At 40.7% G+C, this 21323-nt stretch overlaps 1 protein-coding gene and 1 long non-coding RNA gene across 5 annotated transcripts in view; one reads left to right on the top strand and one right to left on the bottom strand.

Moving 5' to 3' along the window:
- The window catches only part of celsr2 (cadherin, EGF LAG seven-pass G-type receptor 2), a 163132-nt gene that overhangs the window by 104056 nt on the left and 37753 nt on the right, over nt 1-21323 (top strand). For all 4 annotated transcript variants that reach the window (XM_057845311.1, XM_057845309.1, XM_057845310.1 and 1 more), the window contains exons 6-9: nt 10479-10636; nt 10979-11142; nt 11391-11516; nt 20778-20944. In XM_057845311.1, the coding sequence (XP_057701294.1) occupies nt 10479-10636; nt 10979-11142; nt 11391-11516; nt 20778-20944 (615 nt within the window). The remainder of the gene's footprint in view (nt 1-10478; nt 10637-10978; nt 11143-11390; nt 11517-20777; nt 20945-21323) is intronic.
- LOC130921430 (uncharacterized) lies at nt 8843-20910 on the bottom strand. Its single transcript, XR_009064352.1, has 3 exons — nt 20673-20910; nt 11383-11505; nt 8843-11221 (listed from the first exon to the last, which is right to left on the bottom strand). It is a non-coding gene; the product is annotated as an uncharacterized LOC130921430 (long non-coding RNA).

Consider the following 21323-nt stretch of genomic DNA (forward strand, 5'->3'; position numbering starts at 1 on the left):
AAGGCGCAAAAAATACATTTGACTTCTTCATATTCGATGTGAGGCTATGCATAAGGTTTTTTTTGGTTTTTTTTTATGTTGACTCCAGTTGCATAAAATCCACAAAAGCGTGATGGCTGGTCTGTGGCAACGTGGTACAGTGCACATGCGTGTGACATCACAGACACATTCCCTTCATACTGCGAGTCACATATGTCTGTACATTATAAACGGCCACACAATAAAATCGTATTCAACCAAAAAAATCAACATGGAAATCACATCCTGCCTTGTGAACGAAGCCCAAGGCTTCACCACACCTATGATAATAAGGGCAAACACTAGAAAATGGACAAGTGGGTGTGATTAATGCAGAGTGGAACCTTGGTTTACAAAAATTTAATGGCTTTTGCGAGTCTTTTTTGTAAACTTTACAAAACTGAAGCACTATTTATCATTGGAATGAAAAGAAATTAACTTCATTTGTTTTCAGACAAATAACCAGTTGATTTTCATGGATTTAGGTAAAAAAAAAAAATAGAATAGTACAGACACCAGAGCAGACATGTCCAAAGTCTGGCCCGGGGGCCAAATGTGGCCCGTGGTCAAATTTCATCCGGCCCCCAGCCTCTGTCACGAAATCAGTAACGTCTGGGCCGCACACAGACTTAATAAATTGGTCAGCAATACTGCTACCAGCATATGAAGTAGCTTACACACTCAATGCTGCTCCTCATTTACCCACTAAAAGGCAGAAGCACTCTAAGCAACATTACCCCTTTACTTCCAGTTTTCTAAAATGCCGACAATCAACAACAAGAAAAAAAAAAGTTCACTGCGACGGCCGACGCTTCAAGGATAGGTGGAAATTGGACTATTTCTTAGCTAAAATGCGCAAAAACTGTGTATGCCTCATTTGCAAACAAGACAGGCTGACATGTATGACAAGATTAGAGGGAAGATACACAGCGAGAAATTGAAGCAACTTGAAGCTAGTTTAATTTCACAGCAGCAGTATTTCGCAAGAGCTCGAGAGTCGAATGAGAACGCCAAAAAGGCTAGTTGCGAGATTGTTGAAATTATTAAAAAAAAATAATAATAAAGCAAACGTGACACACAGAGCGGCTCGCTAAAATTTGCTTAAATATACAGTGTATCACAAAAGTGAGTACACCCCTTGCATTTCTGCAGATATTTAAGTATATCTTTTCATGGGACAACACGGACAAAATGACACCTCGACACAATGAAAAGTAGTCTGTGTGCAGCTTATATCATAGACTTAATTTATTTTCCCCTCAAAATAACTCAAAATATAGCCATTAATATCTAAACCCCTGGCAACAAAAGTGAGTACACACCTTAGAAACTACGTACAAGAAAGCCCGCAAACAGTTTGCTGAAGACATGTCAACAAAGCACATGGATTACTGGAACCATGTCTTATGGTCTGACGAGACGGGCGGGCTTTCTTGTGTACCGTCTCCAGAAGAGGCTTCCTCCTGGGGTAACAGCCATGCACACCAATTTGGTGTAGAGTGCGGTGTATGGTCTGAGGACTAAAAGGGCTGACCCCCCACCTCTTCAATCTCTGCAGCAATGCTGACAGCACTCCTGTAACAAGTCACATGACATTTTGGAGGGAAAATGACAAGCAGTACTCAATTTGGACATTTAGGGATGTACGTTTTTTCATAGGGGTGTACTCACTTTTGTTGCCAGGGGTTTAGATATTAATGGGTATATTTTGAGTTATTTTGAGGGGTAAATAAATCAACTCAATTATATAAGCTGCACAGACTACTTTTCATTGTGTCAAAGTGTCATTTTGTCAGTGTTGTCCCATGAAAAGATATACCATATTTTTCAGACTACAAGTCACACCTGAGTATAAGTCGCACCAGCCATAAAATGCCCAACGAAGAGAAAAAAAAACATATGTAAGTCGCACCGGAGTATAAGTCGCATTTTTGGGGGAAATTTACTTGATAAAATCCAACACAAAGAACAGACATGTCATCTTCAAAGGAAATTTAATACAAAAATACAATAGAGAACAACATGCTGAATAAGTGTACAGTGTACAGTGCATTAACAACGAAACGCGAATATACTGTCCTCACCAGGACGCTACGGCTCGGTCCTGGCTATTCAGCGGGCTAAACTCCCAAATGATGATGCTGGACGTCCGTATAATTTGCTGAATCAATTTCATCCTCGATACCAAACAGGTTCGCATCAATGTAAGTAAATGATAATAAGGTGCTTTTACAGCAATGACAAAAACAGTTAGCATGCGTTCGCTAGCATTAGCACATCGTTCAAACATCCACACAACTGGCTCTAAATGTCCGATCGCGGGTGGAAAACACACAACAATAACAGAAATAATTTCACACGTAAGTCGCTCCTGAGTATAAGTCGCACCCCCAGCCAAACTATGAAAAAAAACTGTGACTTATAGTCTGAAAAATACGGTACTTAAATATCTGCAGAAATGCAAGGGGTGTACTCACTTTTGTGATACACTGTATTGTTCTACGTAAAGGACGTCAGCCAAGGTCGGCCCCCCACATTTTTACCACACCATATCTGGCCCCCTTTGCAAAACGTTTGAACACCCCTGCACTAGAGAAAGCAATGGTTTTCAATATTGCATAAAAATGTATTTGCATAAAAATGTTCGTAAAGGGTAATTTGTGAATCATGTATGAGGTTTCACTGGATTGAGAATTTTAGAAACTGTCCAAAAAGCTAAATTAACAAAAAACAAATACTTTTATGTGGATATGTTTGATGGACATCAATTGTTTTTGCCAAAAAACCTGCTGACAAAATTCCTTGGTTAAAGATGAGACAAAGGTAAATTAGGAGAGAGGCAATTGAATGATGAAAACAGATCTATTTTGGTTCCAGTAAGACAATCAAAACAAGACGATTGTATGCGTTGAAACTGTCAGCACAGAGCAGGTTAAAACCGCTTGCGTGTCTCATCTCTGCGCGTGAGATGGGCTAAGTCTTGCTTAATCCTGTCTGACCAGCTGACAGCACAGCGCCGCGTCTTCTGCGGACTGAACGGTCAGCTACGAGAGTGGGTGGGGGGAGGGTGGCGTTGTCAAAGGGGCTTGATCACTTCCTCACTCTGAGTTTGCAGCAGCAGCTTGAACCTGTGCTTAGAGTTAATAAGCGCTTGCCGTGACCTCGGAGAAACTGGCCAGTCTTGAAAAGAGGTCGTGACCTTTATTGATAGGATCATCATTCCCGGCCCCCAGAGACCACAGCGCCCCCACCCTACTCCTTTTTTTTGTAGCCTCCAAACCCCGCCTCCTGACAATTGGCTTCTCAGACAATGCAGACGACCCTTTGTCGACGAGGATGATGTCCTGCCGAGACTAGCCATTTGTGCGTTATCTGGCCATACGCTGCCGTTAGCTGTCGCATTGTTGTATGAATTACCGAAATGCATAACAGCAGCTATAATAAGCAGATTTTGGTGGCTGAAACAAACTCAAGGGAAAAGATCATTTGGCTGATCTTTCCCTGTTTCAAAGCTGCAATATTTAATCTGGCTCAAAAAGCCGTGTGTAGCTTTGCACCGGTTTGAGTCTCTGCTGAATTATCGACTAATCCGTTCCTCAATGTGGCAGAACAATACAATATTTTCTTAACAACACTTCTATTTATGAATGCTTAGTAACCCAAAATACTGCAGTGTCTTAAAATAGCCGTGTGATTCTACTTTTTGCAACTGCTTTCGTTTGTACTTTAATCTGTCAATCTAAACAAGCATTTTTAACTCTGAATGAACAGACAAAACGTTTTTGCATGAACAAAGAGCAAATCAGAAAGGAGCCAGAGTTTTGGAAGGTACCTGAAGTGAAGTACACGCAAAAATTCTACCTGATGCTCAATTATCTGTTATTAAAAAGAACAAACTAAATTTACTGATCACATTTATTGGTGTTATTCTATATTTTGGTTTAGGGCTGCAGCTATCCATTATAAGTAATCAATTATTCTATCAACTAGTTAGTTTGAATAATCGAGTAATCGGATTAGGAATATTTAATGCGTTGCAGAATAAGTTTTAGGAGATGTAAAACAAAGGCTTGCTAAGACTTTCAAAAGAGCATTGAATAAAGAGGCAAGGCAAAGGCAAGGCAAATTTATTTATATAGCACAATTCAACACAAGGCAATTCAAAGTGGTTTACATCACATGAAGATCATAAAAATCACATTTAAATCAACACAACGTAAAAACCAAGACAAAAGATTGCATTTAATCACAGAATGAAAATAAATAAATAAAAATAAAACAAAAATAAAAATAAAACAAAAACTACTACTAATAATAATAATTGAAATCAGCAATGGAGATAAGCACAAGAGGAATAGAAAGCAGGTAGATTGAAATATATAGACAATTATGGATATGCAGTGCTAAACAAAAGCGTTTTTAGCCCTGATTTAAAAGAGCTAACAGTTTGAGCATACTTCAGACGTTCGGGTAACTTGTTCCAGAGGTGAGGAGCATAATAACTAAATGCTGCCTCACCCTGCTTGGTTCTTGTTCTTGGAACATGCAGAAGACCGGTTCCAGATGACCTTAGGGGTCTAGATGTCTCATAGGAATCTAACAAGTCAAGCATGTATTTTGGTCCAAGGCCATTAAGTGTTTTGTAGACGAGCAGTAGTATTTTATAGTCTATCCTTTGACTCACTGGAAGCCAGTGTAGCGATTTCAAAACCGGTGTAATGTGGTCCAGCTTCCTTGTATTTGTGAGGACTCTGGCTGCAGCATTCTGTACTAGCTGTAGCTTCCTGACTGATTTTTTATCAAGACCTGTAAATATACCGTTGCAATAGTCCAATCTGCTGAAAATGAATGCATGCATAAGTTTTTCCATGTCTTTTTGAGTCAGAAGCCCCTTAATTCTGGTTATATTTTTTAGGTGGTAATAAGCGGATTTAGTGACGGACTTTAGATGGCTATCAAATTTTAGGTCTGAGTCAATAATTACGCCAAGGTTTCTGACTTGATTTGTAGCTGTAAGTGACATTGTGCTAAGTTGGCTGCTTATCTCTGACCTTTCCTTTTTTGGCCCAAAAATGATCACCTCTGTCTTCTCCACATTTAACTGGAGAAAATTCTGGCACATCCATTCATTGATTTGATGAATGCATTTACTCAGGGAGACTAAGGGACTATAATCATGTGGGGACACAGAAATGTACAGTTGTGTGTCATCTGCATAGGCGTGTTAGGAGATGTCATACTGTTCCATTATCTGAGCTAACGGAAGCATATAGATGTTAAATAAGAGTGGTCCAAGAATTGACCCTTGAGGGACTCTACACGTGAATTTGGTTCATTCTGACTGATAGTTTCCGATTGACACAAAGAAATCACTATCATGTAAATTGGATGTGAACCACTGAAGAATAGTGTCAGTAAGCCCTACCCACTGTTCCAATCTGCTGAGTAGTATGTTCTGATCAACCGTGTCAAATGCGGAGCTGAGATCCAATAGTAGCAGAACAGATGATTTGCCTGCATCGGTATTCCAACGAATATCATTTAGGACTTTGATAAGCACCATCTCGGTGCTGTGTTGTGGCCGAAATCCAGACTGAAATGAGTTAAAAAGATTGTTTTGCATCATAAAAGTTTGGATCTGTTCGAACACAACCCTTTCGATAATTTTCCCCAGGAATGTCAGATTTGATATTGGCCTGTAATTACCAATGGTTGAGGCATCCAGATTAGTTTTTTTTAGGAGAGGTTTTATTACTGCAGTTTTTAAAGTCTGAGGAAACTCTCCTGTTTGGAGAGAAGTATTTATAATCTGAAGTATGTCTGGGGCTATGCAATGAAAAACAGTTTTGAAAAAGTTTGAAGGAAGGATGTCAAGGCAGCATGTTGTGGGCTTTAATTTTGACACAATTTCTGTTAAAGTGGCATAGTCCAAGAGGCTAAACTGTCTAAGATTGACGTGGGGGACATTTTGGGAGGCATTTAGTGTAACATTTGTAAATCTGGAGTTGCACACAGTCAATGTGAGTGGTTCTTAATCTCGCTAAAGCTACTGAACCCCACAAGTATCACATGTGAATTCACCGAACCCTTCGGAATTAGAAAATAAAGCATTCTTTTAAATTATATAACTAGGCAAGCAAGCTAATAATTTAGCAAAATTCTTCCCATTTTTACAGCATCTTTATGAACAGGTCAAATTTTGAGACCATTGGTCTGTTGTATTCCCTCATACCAAGTGCAAGTAAACCTTCCACTGAGCAAACCTGTTTCTCCTCCTATCAGATTGAGGCCTAGCACTTAAAAGAAATGGATTTAGCCTGTAAATTGGGAGCAAACGATTCCAAAACCTGGTCTAAAAAGCCACTTTGCCTAGATTTAATCAGCGTACGAAAATAGGGCTTTATGTTTCTTTACCTTCACCCTTAGACTTACTCACCGAATCCTTGTGGTTCGATCGACCCAGGTTAAGAACCATTTAGTGCAATAAATGCATTATTGCACTTAATTAGAATACCCGAGCTTAGCCTCAAACGCTATGAAAATAAATTGATAAGCAATCTGAGTACAACAAAAAAACAATTGGCTCACTTGCATTGAAGTAGTCCCCTACCTAAAATGCTATAAAATGCTAACGCTTTTTTTTTTACAATGCCCTCAACAAATCATTCAAACACATATCCCCACAAAACGAAAGTTATGTAGGTAACTACGGTTCTATGAATCCCAAATGACCATCGGTTGACAATAGACGTTATACCTTTGCCAGGGGTCAACCTGGGGACACAGGGGACTTCGTTCGTATTATGACTCGCACTGCGCATGCACGAAGGGATCATTCAGTGCTTACAGCACCACCTCTGGCAGTCAGCGGGGATGAAAAAGAACTGCTAAATATACTTCTAAACTAAATAACGAATGCATAAATAAGCATTATAGCTCAAACAAAAACATACTTTATGTTGGTCTTAACAAGGAACTTCTGGATTCAGCCATGTTATATGAGTTATGGCATGTTCACTGTTGCCACTAGAGAGAGTTCATCCACCCAAAACAATACAACTAAATGCAACACTTTCAAAACAAACCATAACAAAGTCACTTTAATTAAACGAATCCTCGAAGCAGCAAAATTAGATTTGAAGCTTTTTTCTAATCGAATTGCTCAAATTAATCAATTAATTGTTGCAGCACTACTTGTATCGCAAATCATCTTTCCCCATGCAGTTTCCAGTTATTTGTTATGGCGTCCTCAACACACCCAACAAAAAGTTTGGAATGTGGTTTTTAATAAGGAAAAGAGCACTTTTGAATATATTACTTCATAAAAACACATGGTAAAGCTGTACCGTATTTTTCAGACTATAAGTCGCAGTTTTTTCATAGTTTGGCTGGGGGTGCGACCTATACTCTGGAGCGATTTATGTGTGAAATTACGAACACATTATTGTGTCATTTCACGTGTTATTTTGGTGTTTTGGAGTGACACTGATGGTTTGGTCTGAATAAATAGTAGCTATGTTACGTTAACATACCGGCCACATTCGCATTTCGTTGTTCATTCAACATTGTCATACTGTACACTTATTCAGCACGTTGTTCTCTTTTGTATTTTATTTTAAATTGCCTTTCAAGATGACATATCTGTTCTATGTGTTGGATTTTATCAAGTGCATTTCCCCCAAAAATGCGACTTATACTCAGGTGCGACTTATAGTCCGAAAAATACGGTAATTCAAGGAGATGTAATTAATTAAACATGCATGTAGCTCGAGCACCATGACTCTCACAAGTTCTCCAAATAACTCAGTAACTGCAGTAATATTAGCCGATTCTAGTTGCTGCACACTTTATTATCGAATATCCTTTGCTTAGAGTGTTAGAAGACGACCACGTACTGTAGTTGATATTCTTTACCCGACTGGCATTTCCGATTATATACCAATATTAAGATAGGACTTTAGGGTATTGTTGTACTGATACAGATACCAGTATCGGAAGGGGCCCTGATATGGCACCAAAATGCTTGCATCGGTATTAGGGGTGTGACAAAATATCAAAATGGTGATATATCATGATACTTTGCATCCCAAAAGGTTATCGATATGCTCATGCCAAGAATCGAGATATCGTTTGAAAAGGTGTCAATGTTTAAAAAAAAAAAAAAAAAATTGCTACCAAAATCTTCCACCATAATAGTGTGTCAGTTAACTCTATGGCTGCCATCAACCGCGCACGGCGCCCTATCCATTACGACCCGGAAAGGCGAATGAACGTTCGTTCGTTCAAAACCAGAGCATTCACAGTCACTTTTTTTCCGATTTTCAGGGCATTTACAGGTCACTTTCTGTTCATTTTAGGGCATTTTTACAGGTCACTTTCTGTTGAGTTTGAATCACTGCTTATTCATTTGGGAGATTTCCGAGTCACTTCCAGTTCTGTAACCCAAAATCAACAGGAAGTGACCAATAAAATGCGAAGGGTAATGACCTGAAATGGCCCAAAATTACGTCATTGTCTGGCATTGGCTCCCACTGATTGCTATAGAAGTGGGAGGGGGCCGTTTGAGGTGGGAGGGGTTCATTCTTAGTTCAAATTGATTGGATGTCTACTAGTGATAACCTTGCAGCAGAAGGATGAAGATAGCTTGTTTTTCTGTTTTTTTAGTTGTTTTGTGGAATGACATGTACAGTGGGGCAGATAAGTATTTAGTCAACCACTAAGTGTGCAAGTTCTCCCACTTGAAAATATTAGAGAGGCCTGTAATTGTCAACATGGGTGAACCTCAACCATGAGAGACAGAATGTGGGAAAAAAATCCCAGAAAATCACATTGTTTGAGTTTTAAAGAATTTATTTGCAAATCATGGTGGAAAATAAGTATTTGGTCAATACCAAACGTTCATCTCAGTACTTTGTTATGTACCCTTTGTTGGCAATAACGGAGGCCAAACGTTTTCTGTAACTCTTCACAAGCTTTTCACACACTGTTGCTGGTATTTTGGCCCATTCATCAATGCAGATCTCCTCTAGAGCAGTGATGTTTTGGGGCTGTCGTTGGGCAACATGGACTTTCAACTCCCCCCACAAATTTTCTGTGGGGTTGGGATCTGGAGACTGGCTAGGCCACTCCAGGACCTTGAAATGCTTCTTACGAAGCCACTCTTTTGTTGGCCCGACTGTGTTTTTGGGATCATTGTCATGCTGAAAGACCCAGCCACGTCTCATCTTCAATGTCCTTGCTGATGGAAGGAGATTTTCACTCAAAATCTCTCGATACATGGCCCCATTCATTCTTTCTTTTACACAGATCAGTCGTCCTGGTCCCTTTGCAGAAAAACAGCCCCAAAGCATGATGTTTCCACCTCCATGCTTCACAGTGGGCATGGTGTTCTTCGGATGCAATTCAATATTCTTTCTCCTCCAAACACAAGAAACCTGTGTTTCTACCAAAAAATTCTATTTTGGTTTCATCTAACCATAACACATTCTCCCAGTCCTGTTCTGGATCATCCAAATTCTCTGTAGCGAACCGCAGACGGGCCTGGACGTGTACTGGCTTCAGCAGGGGAACACGTCTGGTAGTGCAGGATTTGAGTCTCTGCCGGCGCATTGTGTTACTGATAGTAGCCTTTGTTACTGTGGTCCCAGGTCTCTGTAGGTCATTCACTAGGTCCCCCCGTGTGGTTCTGGGATTTTTGCTCACAGTTCTTATTATCATATTGACGCCATAGGGTGAGATCTTGCATGGAGCCCCAGATCGAGGGAGATTATCAGTGGTCTTGTATGTCTTCCATTTTCTAATAATTGCTCCCACAGTTGATTTCTTTACACAAAGCATCTTCACAGCCTGGTGCAGGTCTACAATTTTGTCTCTGGTGTCCTTCGACAGCTCTTTGGTCTTGACCATAGTGGAGTTTGGCGTGTGACTGACTGAGGTTGTGTAAAGGTGTCTTTTATACCAATTATGAGTTAAAACTGGTGCCATTAATACAGGTAACGAGTGGAGCCTCATTAGACCTCGTTAGAAGAAGTCAGAAATCTTGCTTGTTTGTAGGTGACCAAATACTTATTTTCCACTCTAATTTGGAAATAAATTCTTTAGAAATCAAACAATGTAATTTTCTGGGGTTTTTTTCCCACATTCTGTCTCTCATGGTTGAGGTTTACCCATGTTGACAATTACAGGCCTCTCTAATCTTTACAAGTAGGAGAACTTGCACAATTGGTGGTTGACTAAATACTTATTTGCCCCACTGTACACCAGCATTGTTTCAGGACAGTATTGGAATTGGCCAATACCACAAAGCTGTCTGTTGGTCTCTGTATCGGTTGCCATCAGAATAACACATTTATGTTTTATGGCAAAGGCCAGTGATTGCATTAAATACAAACTGTGTAAAACAGCTTGAAGCCTGTTTTCAAGAATGTTCTATTCAGATTTTTTGTATGTGTCTCCCACAGCCCATTCTTAACCAGGCGGGTCTGCCGCAGGGTCCCTCCGAGCAGAAGGTTGTGGTTGTGACTGTTGACAACTGTGACAACCCTGTGGCTCTGAGGTTTGGTCACGTGATTGGAAACTACACCTGCTCCGCGCAGGGAAGCCAATCGGGAAGCAAAAAGTAAGAATATTTGAGTGCGTTCTCCAACATCACTGTTAAAAAGTTTGATGCGTTTACATCCAATCATGATTTTGGTGTTGACTTGCTGAATTTAGCACATTACTTTCTTTGCACTAGACTCATTAAGAGTAAACTTATGCAATCGTTTCACATCTCCTGGGTGGTACTTTTTCCAGGATGTTTACTATTTTTCTGGTTTTATCTGCAGGCACTAATAGTAACACTGCGCACTATTTCTGTTGTGAATTTTTAATGTACTTCCCCCCCTAATGAGTACTGATGATGTTGTTTTCAGGCAAAACTGTGCAATGTATGAAATGTTTATGCGCTGTGTGCCATCAGATCACTGGACCTGACTGGTCCGCTGCTCCTCGGAGGAGTCCCCAAGCTCCCCGAGGACTTTCCTGTCCGCAACCACCAGTTTGTGGGCTGCATGAAGAACTTGCGTGTGGACAACCAACGCGTCGACATGGCAGGCTTCATCGCTAACAACGGAACGATGCCTGGTATGCCGCACCATCCGAGTTTGATGACCTCAAGCAGATATGCATTGGTCCTATTTTGTAGTCAGCGTGTGCATGAGAGCTGTGAGAAAGAGAGCAAACACAGACTATAATGAGCACAGCAGGGAAGATGAATCAGAAGGAAATAATCGGAATAGTGAAGAACCTTCCTGTCTTTGCTGCTGTGATGAAATAATGAGGTAGGAACGTGTCAAGCATGAAAGTGAAATTTTTTTTCTTCACCTTCCCAGGATGTTCTGCCAAAAGACACTTCTGTAACAACAACCCGTGCACAAATGGAGGCACCTGCGTCAACCTGTGGGGATCCTTCAGCTGTGATTGTCCGCTTGGATTCGGAGGAAGAAACTGTGAAAGAGGTAATAAAAGCAACCATATCAACAGGCTTGAAATATATACACCTGAGAAGGCCTGAAGCGCATTGTCGGTCTTATAGGTACAACTGTTGGCCAAAAGTATTGGCACCCCTGCAATTCTGTCAGATAATGTTCAATTTCTCCCAGAACATGATTGCAATTACATATGCTTTGTTAGTAATATCTTCATTTATTTTGGTTGCAATGAAAAAACACAAAAAAGAATGGGGAAAAAAATTAATCATTATCATTTTACACAAAACTCCAAAAATAGCCGGACAAAAGTATTGGCACCCTCAGTCTAATACTTGGTAGCACAACCTTTAGACAAAATAACTGCGAACAACCGCTTCTGGTATCGATCAATGAGTTTCTTACAATGCTCTGCTGGAATTTTAGACCATTCTTCTTTGGCCAACTGCTCCAGGTCTCCGAGATTTGAAGGGTGCGTTCTCCAAACTGCCATTTTCAAAACTCTCACAGGTGTTCTATGGGATTCAGGTCTGAACTCATTGCTGGCCACTTAAGAAGTCACCAGTGCTTTCTCTCAAATCATTTTTTGTCCTTTTTGAAGTGTGTTTTGGGTTAACGTCCTGCTGGAAGACCCATGACCTCTGAGGAAGACCCAGCTTTCTCACACTGGGCCCTACATGATGCTGCAAAATATGTTGGTAGTCTTCAGACTTCATAATGCTATGCACACGGTCAAGCAGTCCAGTGCCAGAGGTAGCAAAGCAACCCCAAAACACCAGGGAATTTCCTTCATGTTTGACTGTGGGGGACCGTGTTCTTTTCTTTGAAGGCCTTGTTTTATTTTTCCTGTAAAATCTTTATGTTGATGCATTTTCCCAAAAAGCTTTACTTTTGTCTCATCTGACCAGAGAAAATTCTTCCAAAACGTTTGTGGCTTTCTCAGTTTTAGCAAACTACATTGTGGCTTTTGAATGTCTCTGGGTCAGAAGTGGGGGCTTCCTGGGTATCCTACCATAGAGTCCCTTTTCATTCAGACGCTGACAGATAGGACAGCTTGAACTTGTTTGGATGTTAGTCGAGGTTCTTTATTCACCATCCGGAAAATCTTTCGTTGAAATGTCTCATCAATGTTTCCTTTCCTTCCACATCTAAGGAGTTTAGCCACAGTGCCATGGGCTTTACACTTATTGATGACACTTGGTCTTTGGAGATGGACTTGTAGCCTTAAGATTGCCCATGCTTCCTCTCAGTTTCGCTTCTCAAGTCCTCAGGGAGTTTTTTTGGTCTTCTTTTTTTTCTCCATGCTCAATGTGGTACACACAAGGACACAGGACAGAGATTGAGTCAACTTTAATGCATTTTAACTGGCTGCAGGTGTGATTTAGTTATTGCAACCACCTGTTATGTGCCACAGGTAAGTAACAGGTGCTGTTAATTACACAAATTAGAGAAGCATCACATGATTTTTCAAAGGGTACCAATACTTTTGTCCGGCCCATTTTTGGAGTTTTGTGTAAAATGATAATGATTTAATTTTTTTCCCATTCTCTATTGTGTTTTTTTCATTACAAGCAAAATAAATGAAGGTTAGTGCAATACAGTGACAGATGCTGTAGACAGATTGATGGAAATTTTATTTACCCAGTGAGAGAAACTGGATTGTCCACGATTGTCCACAGCATATTGTGTTGATAATCAGTAAGCAAAAGTTCATATCCTGAAAATCGTGTTTGAACAAGTACTAGTTAAGCTGCATGAATGTATGTATGATAGCGTAGACAGTGGCAATCATGTTTGATCATTTCCATGCTATTCAATGAAGTACACTGCATTCATTTTACATAAAAATTCACACCAAGCTACCGAACAAAAATGTCACAAAATGTATATACAGTATGATATATGATGTCACCTCAGTTTAAAGTGCATATGACATAAGAAAGCATGTTTATTTCATACTACACGCAGTATTTTGTGATCCTGAATGAAATGGACCATTTGGATGTGTGTGGAAGCGATTGATATATTTATTCAACTCTTTGAATCGTGCGCCATGAAAATGAGTGATTTCCGGCCAGAGTCTAAGGTTGAGGAAGAAGGCGGATGTGACGTCAAAGACTGAGATCATCTTCCCTATACAGCCATACTATTATATGGAGAAGAACCGCGGGTTAGGCTGATTTTGTGGGTTAATTCGTTTATTTTTCGTATCACGCCAGCCCAATGTGCTGCAGGCTTTTGTTGCTACACCAGGGAGAGTGGTGTGAGCCTTTTTGGGTTTCCAAAAGATCCTGGTCACCGCAAAGAATGGCTAAAACAAGTCCGAAAATCAATGGACCAGTGGACGGACGAAATGAGTAAGCTACTTGTTTTATATTAGGTCAAATACTGCGATCATGGTGTACCTTTAAATAAGGAGGTGTCTTGTATTTTGTGGGTGACAATGCTTGCCGTCTGCCAGTGAAGCAGGGCGTGCTTGCATTCATCGGCCGGCAATCATAGCGTGTGACAAGCCGCCCGTCGTCGGCCATTGAAGCATGGCGTGCTTACCTTCCTCAGCCGGCGACCATGGCGTGTGAAAAGCCGCCAATGTCAGCCAGTTTGTCGGCGTTCATTCCCCTGCTGCGTCCTTGGTGACCAGCACTCCTGCGGGGAATGACGAGCTGTAATAGTCCGCTCAAAGTTGCTCACCACCGGAGGCTGGCCGATCGGTGAAGGCAATCACTCCCGCCGCCGTGTGTGACATGAGTCTGGGTAGTTTTGTGTGATTTTTCTGTGTTCGAAAGGCGAGGAAGAGACTTGGTAGCCAAGCTCTCACGCCTCCTGTTTTGTTTACACTCTTTCCCCCTTCTCCGAGTCAGGCAGGGAAATAACAAGCGCCTGACTAACTCCGGTGACATAAAATACCGTTCGGGAGGTTTAAGAAATCGGCAGTTTTGACCATTATACAGTAATTTAGCCCTGTCGTACTGAATAAATGCATTTTTAATATTTCATATTCCATTTAGCGCAAGACTGTTATTTGTCATGACCATACAATTTATATAGCAATCGGAGAAAAATACTTAGATATAAAGAATATTCTGTAAAATCAGTCACACTGATCGACAACATTGCCAAAGTGCTATGGCAAATCAATAACTTTTGGGAAGAAAATTCATGTGGAAAAAAAAAAAAAAGCTCATGTAATGTAATGTATGCAATTCTACCATGTTTGATTGTGCATCCTTGGCTGCAGGGGGACGGGTCTTGATAAGCATATGCTTCTCCTGTCAGCCCTTGTCTTTCTTCGGTTCTTTCTTTCTTCGGGCTAATCATATCACATTTTGCAACTGTCAATGACACCGATGATGATGACAATAAAAAAAAAATAATAATAAATAAAAGTATTGTAGTAGATAGATAAAAAACAATAATGACATTTTGCTGTCTGCTCTAGTCATCAGCCCCATGTTTGTTGTCTCGTTTTTCTCGTTTTGAATCTTCCTCATCCAAATACGACTCAAACATATATGGCTGTATGTCACATACTTCCTCTGGATCGACAATATCGTTCGAAAAATCCATACTTGAATCAGAATCGCTGAAAAACTCCTCCATTGGGCTCAGTGCTAAATCCGCTCATTGTCTGATGTCGTCACCAAGATGGAGGCGCCAGAGCGCTATAGGAGGAGGTAAAAGCCAGACAACCAGGCCAGGCTAAACACCAGATTTAAAGACTTATTTCTCGTCATCTGTGGTTTGCCAAATTGTTGTATGTAGTTGAATCGTCTAAAAATAGGATTTTAATTCCATCAATAAGGCTTTTTTTTTTTTTTTTTGGTCATGTAACATGCACTTTAGTGAAATTTGGCCCTGTTTCGTGGAACATGAAAAAGACCAACATGCTCATTTGACCTTCTGACATCTAGTGGACGATCATTTAATTGCAATGCCAGTCACTACACATTGTTGTCATGAATAGATGAACAAATACACATTATTTGTAGGTACACATTATTTGTAGGTAACACAAAATAATTTTCTGACCAAATAAAACTACACACTTTGTGAGCTTTCATGAGTATCATTGTGTTTTGACAGTTCAACACTTTTTGGGTCAATTTTTCACCGGACCATCATTATTTATGAGTATGAAATCAATAGTTGAAGCACGACTAATTGCCCTTTGAGTACAAAGGACACGCATGATTTATCTCATTTTGGTTCCTTTGTAATCCACTGTTTCGTTTTGTTTCACCTGATACACCACGGTCTTTTCCTTTTTTTTTTTTTTTTGAGTACTGATTTGTGGTTTACAGCAATGTGAGGGGAGACACAGAAGCTGAAAATAGGCCATGTGAGTGCGAAACACACATATTGTGTTTGCTGTGTTTCAAACAAGGAACAGCGATGATTGTTTGTTTGTTTGTTTTGGGTGATGATCAGATATGAAAGGAGGTGTGAGGAATTGCTCTGCAGTGTAGCAGACATAACAAGCAGGAGCAGCATTGTCACTGCCGTCACGTTGCCGGTACTAACAAGAATTTTTTTTTTGCACTTTGCATGCAGGCAATGAATAAAAGATTGCGTCAAATGTCGCTTTGCTGATGGTGAAATGTTAGCTGGTAGAAATAACCTTTGGCTGTTAAGAGCATATAATTGTGTATGTGATTGCCACTTTCTGTAAAATGTTTTTTCATAGAGGTGAGGAGCTTTGCGGGAATATGATTTCCAAAGTGGATGTAAGCAAGGTAGATTTTATAGCTGATTAGCTACTATCTTGAGCTACACAACTGCTGCCTTACTATAACATTTTGCCCTCTGTAATGTGAAACCTCTATTGTTCAACACAGTCAATATATTTCATAACGGTGTGTTTTTGAAGTGAAGGGGAAACGATATCGTCATCGCACACACCATATAATTGTCTGCATTAGTCTAACACATATATAGTCTAACACATACATATGACACCGTCTAAGTGTTTGCATTACTCTAACACACGTAATATAATTAATCAGGAAATAGTATCATTTTCATATTTACGGTAGGACTACGCTACTAATATAAAATAAATAGAACACCATAGTTTAATGAGAGGAAATAGAAGAGATACACAATGCCGTCTTATCACAGGAGTGACGCACCAACTCTGGCAAATCTGCTCTCCCAGCAAACTCCAAGGACAAAGCGCTTTGTCCTAAAACAAGCACAACCAGCCCGGACAGCAAAGTTGATAGCGGGCGTCCCAATCCGCGCACGAGCCTAAGCCGCCCAAAACCGGCCACACCGGGGGTGGCACAAAAGCAACGCCCAGAAACGCCTTCGACAAGACCCGCGTCAGCAAAGACTTCAAAAAGACTGGACACTGAGATAAGACAGATTTCTTCTGCTCGGAAACATGTAGCCTTGTTTTGGATCCAGAATTGTCCCTCCGTCGTCTGTTTTTGCCTTGTTTTTGACCGTTGTCGACGAATAAATTGTCAACCTGTTTTCGGCGAGTGTTCTTCAAACTTTTGAAACATGGAGTCAGTGTGCAAAGGGTTAACACAGGAACGCGCAGAGTTTAGCTTCCTCCTGGCCTGGCTCTTCGGGGGCGTCGAGCGGCGGAGCACATTTCCGTTCTGTTGCCGGCCTCCCCGTGCGGTTTGGGCTGGGAGGACTAAATTCCTTCAGTAGCTTCAAAGCAAAAATCATGTAAAGTGAATTCATACAATTGCTCTCTAATAGGCTAACTGCACTGAAGATGTTTGCGTAACCATTAAACATTACTACCACTAGGGGCGAGTCAAAACGCACGATGATCTCACAATATGGCGATACAATGATTATCGATACATTGGTAAGGAAATTATACTAGGATGTTTTACAAAACAACTGATAAACAGAAAAGCAAGCTAAGTTTATCACTAGTAGACGTCCAATCCATTTGATCCTTTTGAACTGGGAGGGTGGCAGTGAATGAATCCCGCCCTCTTCAAATGGGCCCCTCCCACTTCTATGGCTGTCAGTGGCAGCCAATGTCAGGCAACAAGGTAATTTTAGGCCATTTCAGGCCATTACCTGTTGATTTTCAGTCTTGTCCTACTGATTTTGGGGCCTGAAATGTCGTTTCTTGTTGATTTGTTGCATTTTATGGGTCACTTCCTGCTAATTTTGGGTTACAGAACAGGAAGTGACCCGGAAATGAATAGGCAGTGACTCAAACTCAACAGGAAGTGACCTGTAGATGCCCCGAAAATCGGAAAGGGTGACTTTTAATGCGCTTGTTTCGAATGAACGAATGTTCATTCGCCCTTCCCAGTCTTAAAGGATTGTGCGTCGAGCACCGTCAATGGCAGCCATAGAGTCAACTGATTCTTGGCATGAGCGTAGCGATAACCTTTTGGGATGCAAAGTATCACGATATATCTCCATTTGCATATTTTGTCACACCCTAACTACCACATAAGCAATATCTCCCATGCGGCACATTAAAACTGTTCCCACAAAGTTGTAAAGCAACAAAAGTGTCATCATGTTGGTGATATGAACAAAGTTGGTGTTGTCATGCAGAGGTCCATGTTATTAGGAGAAAAAAAATGCCTTAGTGACAAATTATACAAAAAACAGCTCACCCTTGACACTTGAAAAAGTGGTAACAGGAAGGTGTCACAATCCCAAAATGTCAGCTGGTAATCTAACATAGTCCTGACTGAAATAAATGTGTGTCGGTCAGCAGACACTTTAATTAAAAAACTATTTGTACCAGAGGTTGCGCTAGACGTTTTCGTTGTCTGTCATTTTGACTGACAGGGTCATAAAAATCCGGTCATAATCTATTTTTACCCGTCACTTACATTTTTTAAATGATGATAATGACATTGTGGTGACCCTTTGTTTGGCATAATTCACCTTCCGTATTTGTGTCCATTTGGCCGAGCGCGTTACCGGCTACGACAGTCACGTGACAGAGACACTTAAGAGCCGCGTGCGGTCCCCTCACTATCCACTCGCTCTCGCTATATGATTGGCCGAAGAGTCGAAATGCTCTCCCGTGAAATGCCTGTTTAAAAATGTTCCCGTTGTTACTTCTTGCGTTCGCTTATAAGTGCCCATTTAAAAAGGAAAAGCGATGGATGATACTACACACAGAGCGTATTACTAACAAATGTTAAAGTTGTATAATCATATAGCGAGAATAAGGAACGTCACTGACAAGCGCAGGCCCCCGCGAGTGGATAGTGAGGGGAATAGGATAGTGCGCCTACAGCTAACAAGACTCTTAACATTGCATACCGCTTCAACGTATTCAATAGTATTTAGTTTTCATTCATTTTAAATTAATATTCTGTCCGAACAAGCTTAACAGAGAATCCACACCGTGCCATCACACATCAAGCAGATGAATATGTAACTTTTTCTCCGCAGTGACAAAAACAGCTGACTGTGGCCCAAGTACGTCGGTAGCCTACCATATGTAGCATATGGAACAATGAAATTAACAGTTCACCTGCTGTGGCCTGAACGTAGTCTCACACTTTCCTCCTGGTGCGCATGGACTTGAATTGCGTGCCCGCTTGTGCAGTCCCTGTTTTTTCACCTCTTTTATCAACACCATCGTCGTTTTGGGGCTTTTTGAAGAAACTTCGGACACTCAGTTGCCTTGACATTTTTCAGAGTAAGGCCAACGACGTCATGCATCAAGAGAGACAATAGCTAATTAATATGCTCAATCGCCACCCTGTGGTCTGGGGTGTGAATTGCAACCGGTCAAAATGACGGATGGACTTCAGTTTTTTCCGTCACCGTTTTAAAAAATCGGTCAACGACGGAAAATATTCGGTTAACGCGACCCCTGATTTGTACATATGTTTACTGTATTTCATTTAGTGGAAAGTTCATTCAAGTACATATCTTGAGCTTTGTGATGGCTAGTACCGACAAGTTATTGTTGACATTGCTTTTGGGAAAATAAACATTTTTGTTGTTGTTGTTGTTGTTGTTGTAAAAGCTTCTGTAGTGTTCTTTTTGTTTTGTTTTGACAATTTCTAATTTCATACTAAATATGTTTGTATCTGCATGATCAAATTTAATTTCAAGCCATGCACATTCTATGGCACTTTTCTTCTACTGTTTTTTTCTAACTGATTGGCTGTCACTGATGGTGATAGATATCCAATCTATTTTGAATGAGAGTTGGCATGTCTCAGTCAAAATGGATTGGGCATCTATCACAGTACGAATATAGTACTGGTGTCAACAATAATCGATGCGGCGATGGCCGGGCGCGGGCCTACAAATAAAATGTAAAATTTCGTTTTATTTTTTTCGGGCTCAGGCATACAAATAAAAAATGAAATTTCGGGTTTTTTCGGGCTCGGGCCTGCAAGGTAAGTTAATTGCTCGGGCCGGGTCGGGTCGGGCTGGATTTTTTAGGCCCGAACTAGGCTCTAATATAAATATGTTCAAAAATCTTCCCTGCGCAATTCCGGTGATGCAACGGATTTGGTTTCCCCATTTGTATTATTATTCTCATGTTTACCTGTAGAGGAAGCTACTTTACATTTAAAGCAATGCAGGGGGGACGAGGAACCCAAATCCGCTTCCTCACTGGAGTAACGTCACAGACATGCGCAGTTGCAATCGAAAGAGCAGAGAGATAGGACATAACATAACAATGGCTGCAGCGGAGAAAGAGGGAGTGCTACTGTGTGTAAAAAAAAAAAAAGAGAGAAAGCCCTGGTCTCATTCAAAGCACAACTTAAATGCTGTGATGTTGTTTTTTTTTTTTTTTTTAGTATATATATCTGAAAGTATACTATTTTTATTTGACTTCAACCAGGAGTGACACAAGAGCCAATAAAAAGTTGTTTAATGTCTGACTGCTTGTGTTGCCTCATGATTCACGAAAAGTATGCTCTACTTTAGAATTTTAATGCATCCCAGGCTTTAATGCATCGCGATGCATTACCGAATCGAACCAAATCGAATCGTGACTTTCTGAATCGAATCGAATCGAATCGTGGCCCTCTGAATTGTAATCGAATCGAATCGTGAGGGCAGTGCCGATGCACACCTCTAGTATATAGTACTGAAAATATTTGAGACAAGGCATTTGTGGATTCTCTTTAGAGTCATGGGTGAGCTACGTAGGTCACACATGTAACAACAGGACAATCTTATTTACGGCAATGGACAAATTAGAGTTGTTGATGAACTGACCTTGCAAGAGCCAAAATGACTGTTCAACCTCGATCTCTTGTTTGACTTTTGGGGTATTTGACTTTGGAGGTTCAACCTAATCACGAGAGGATTTGTTCTCCACAGTAATGGCCAACCCACAGCGTTTCCTGGGCAACAGCTTGTTGCAGTGGAACAACCTGGCGACAGTGACGTCGGTCCCCTGGCACGTGGAGCTGATGCTGCGTACCCGTCAGGCGAGCGCCATGCTTCTGCACATCTCCTCTGGCCTGCGGCACAACCTCACCCTGCAGGTGAGGACGGCCTTGAGTTTAAACACAAAGCAAAACGCTCCTCTTTGCTTCTCGTTGCTGTGATGTTTTTTGTTTGTTTGTTTTTTGCTGTTATGTCGCAATAACAAGAAATTAATTTATTTCAGGGGGTATTAGTAATCAGAGTGATTTAATTAACTCATTGGCTGCCATTGACGGCGCTAGACGTCAAATCCAATTCAGACTGGGAGTAGCTGGCAGCGAATGATCGCTTATGGAAAGACATTCAATAAAAGGAATTCAAAACAAAATGTAATATTAATTTTTGTTCACCAGCATGTCAATTTCCTCTTAAATTTTGACAAAGTAAAACATGCGCTTTAAAATCAGAATGACATTTGAATGCTACATATAAATAGAT

The sequence above is a fragment of the Corythoichthys intestinalis genome, chromosome 9 (genome assembly GCF_030265065.1).
Source record: "Corythoichthys intestinalis isolate RoL2023-P3 chromosome 9, ASM3026506v1, whole genome shotgun sequence".
Taxonomy (NCBI): Eukaryota; Metazoa; Chordata; class Actinopteri; order Syngnathiformes; family Syngnathidae; genus Corythoichthys; species Corythoichthys intestinalis.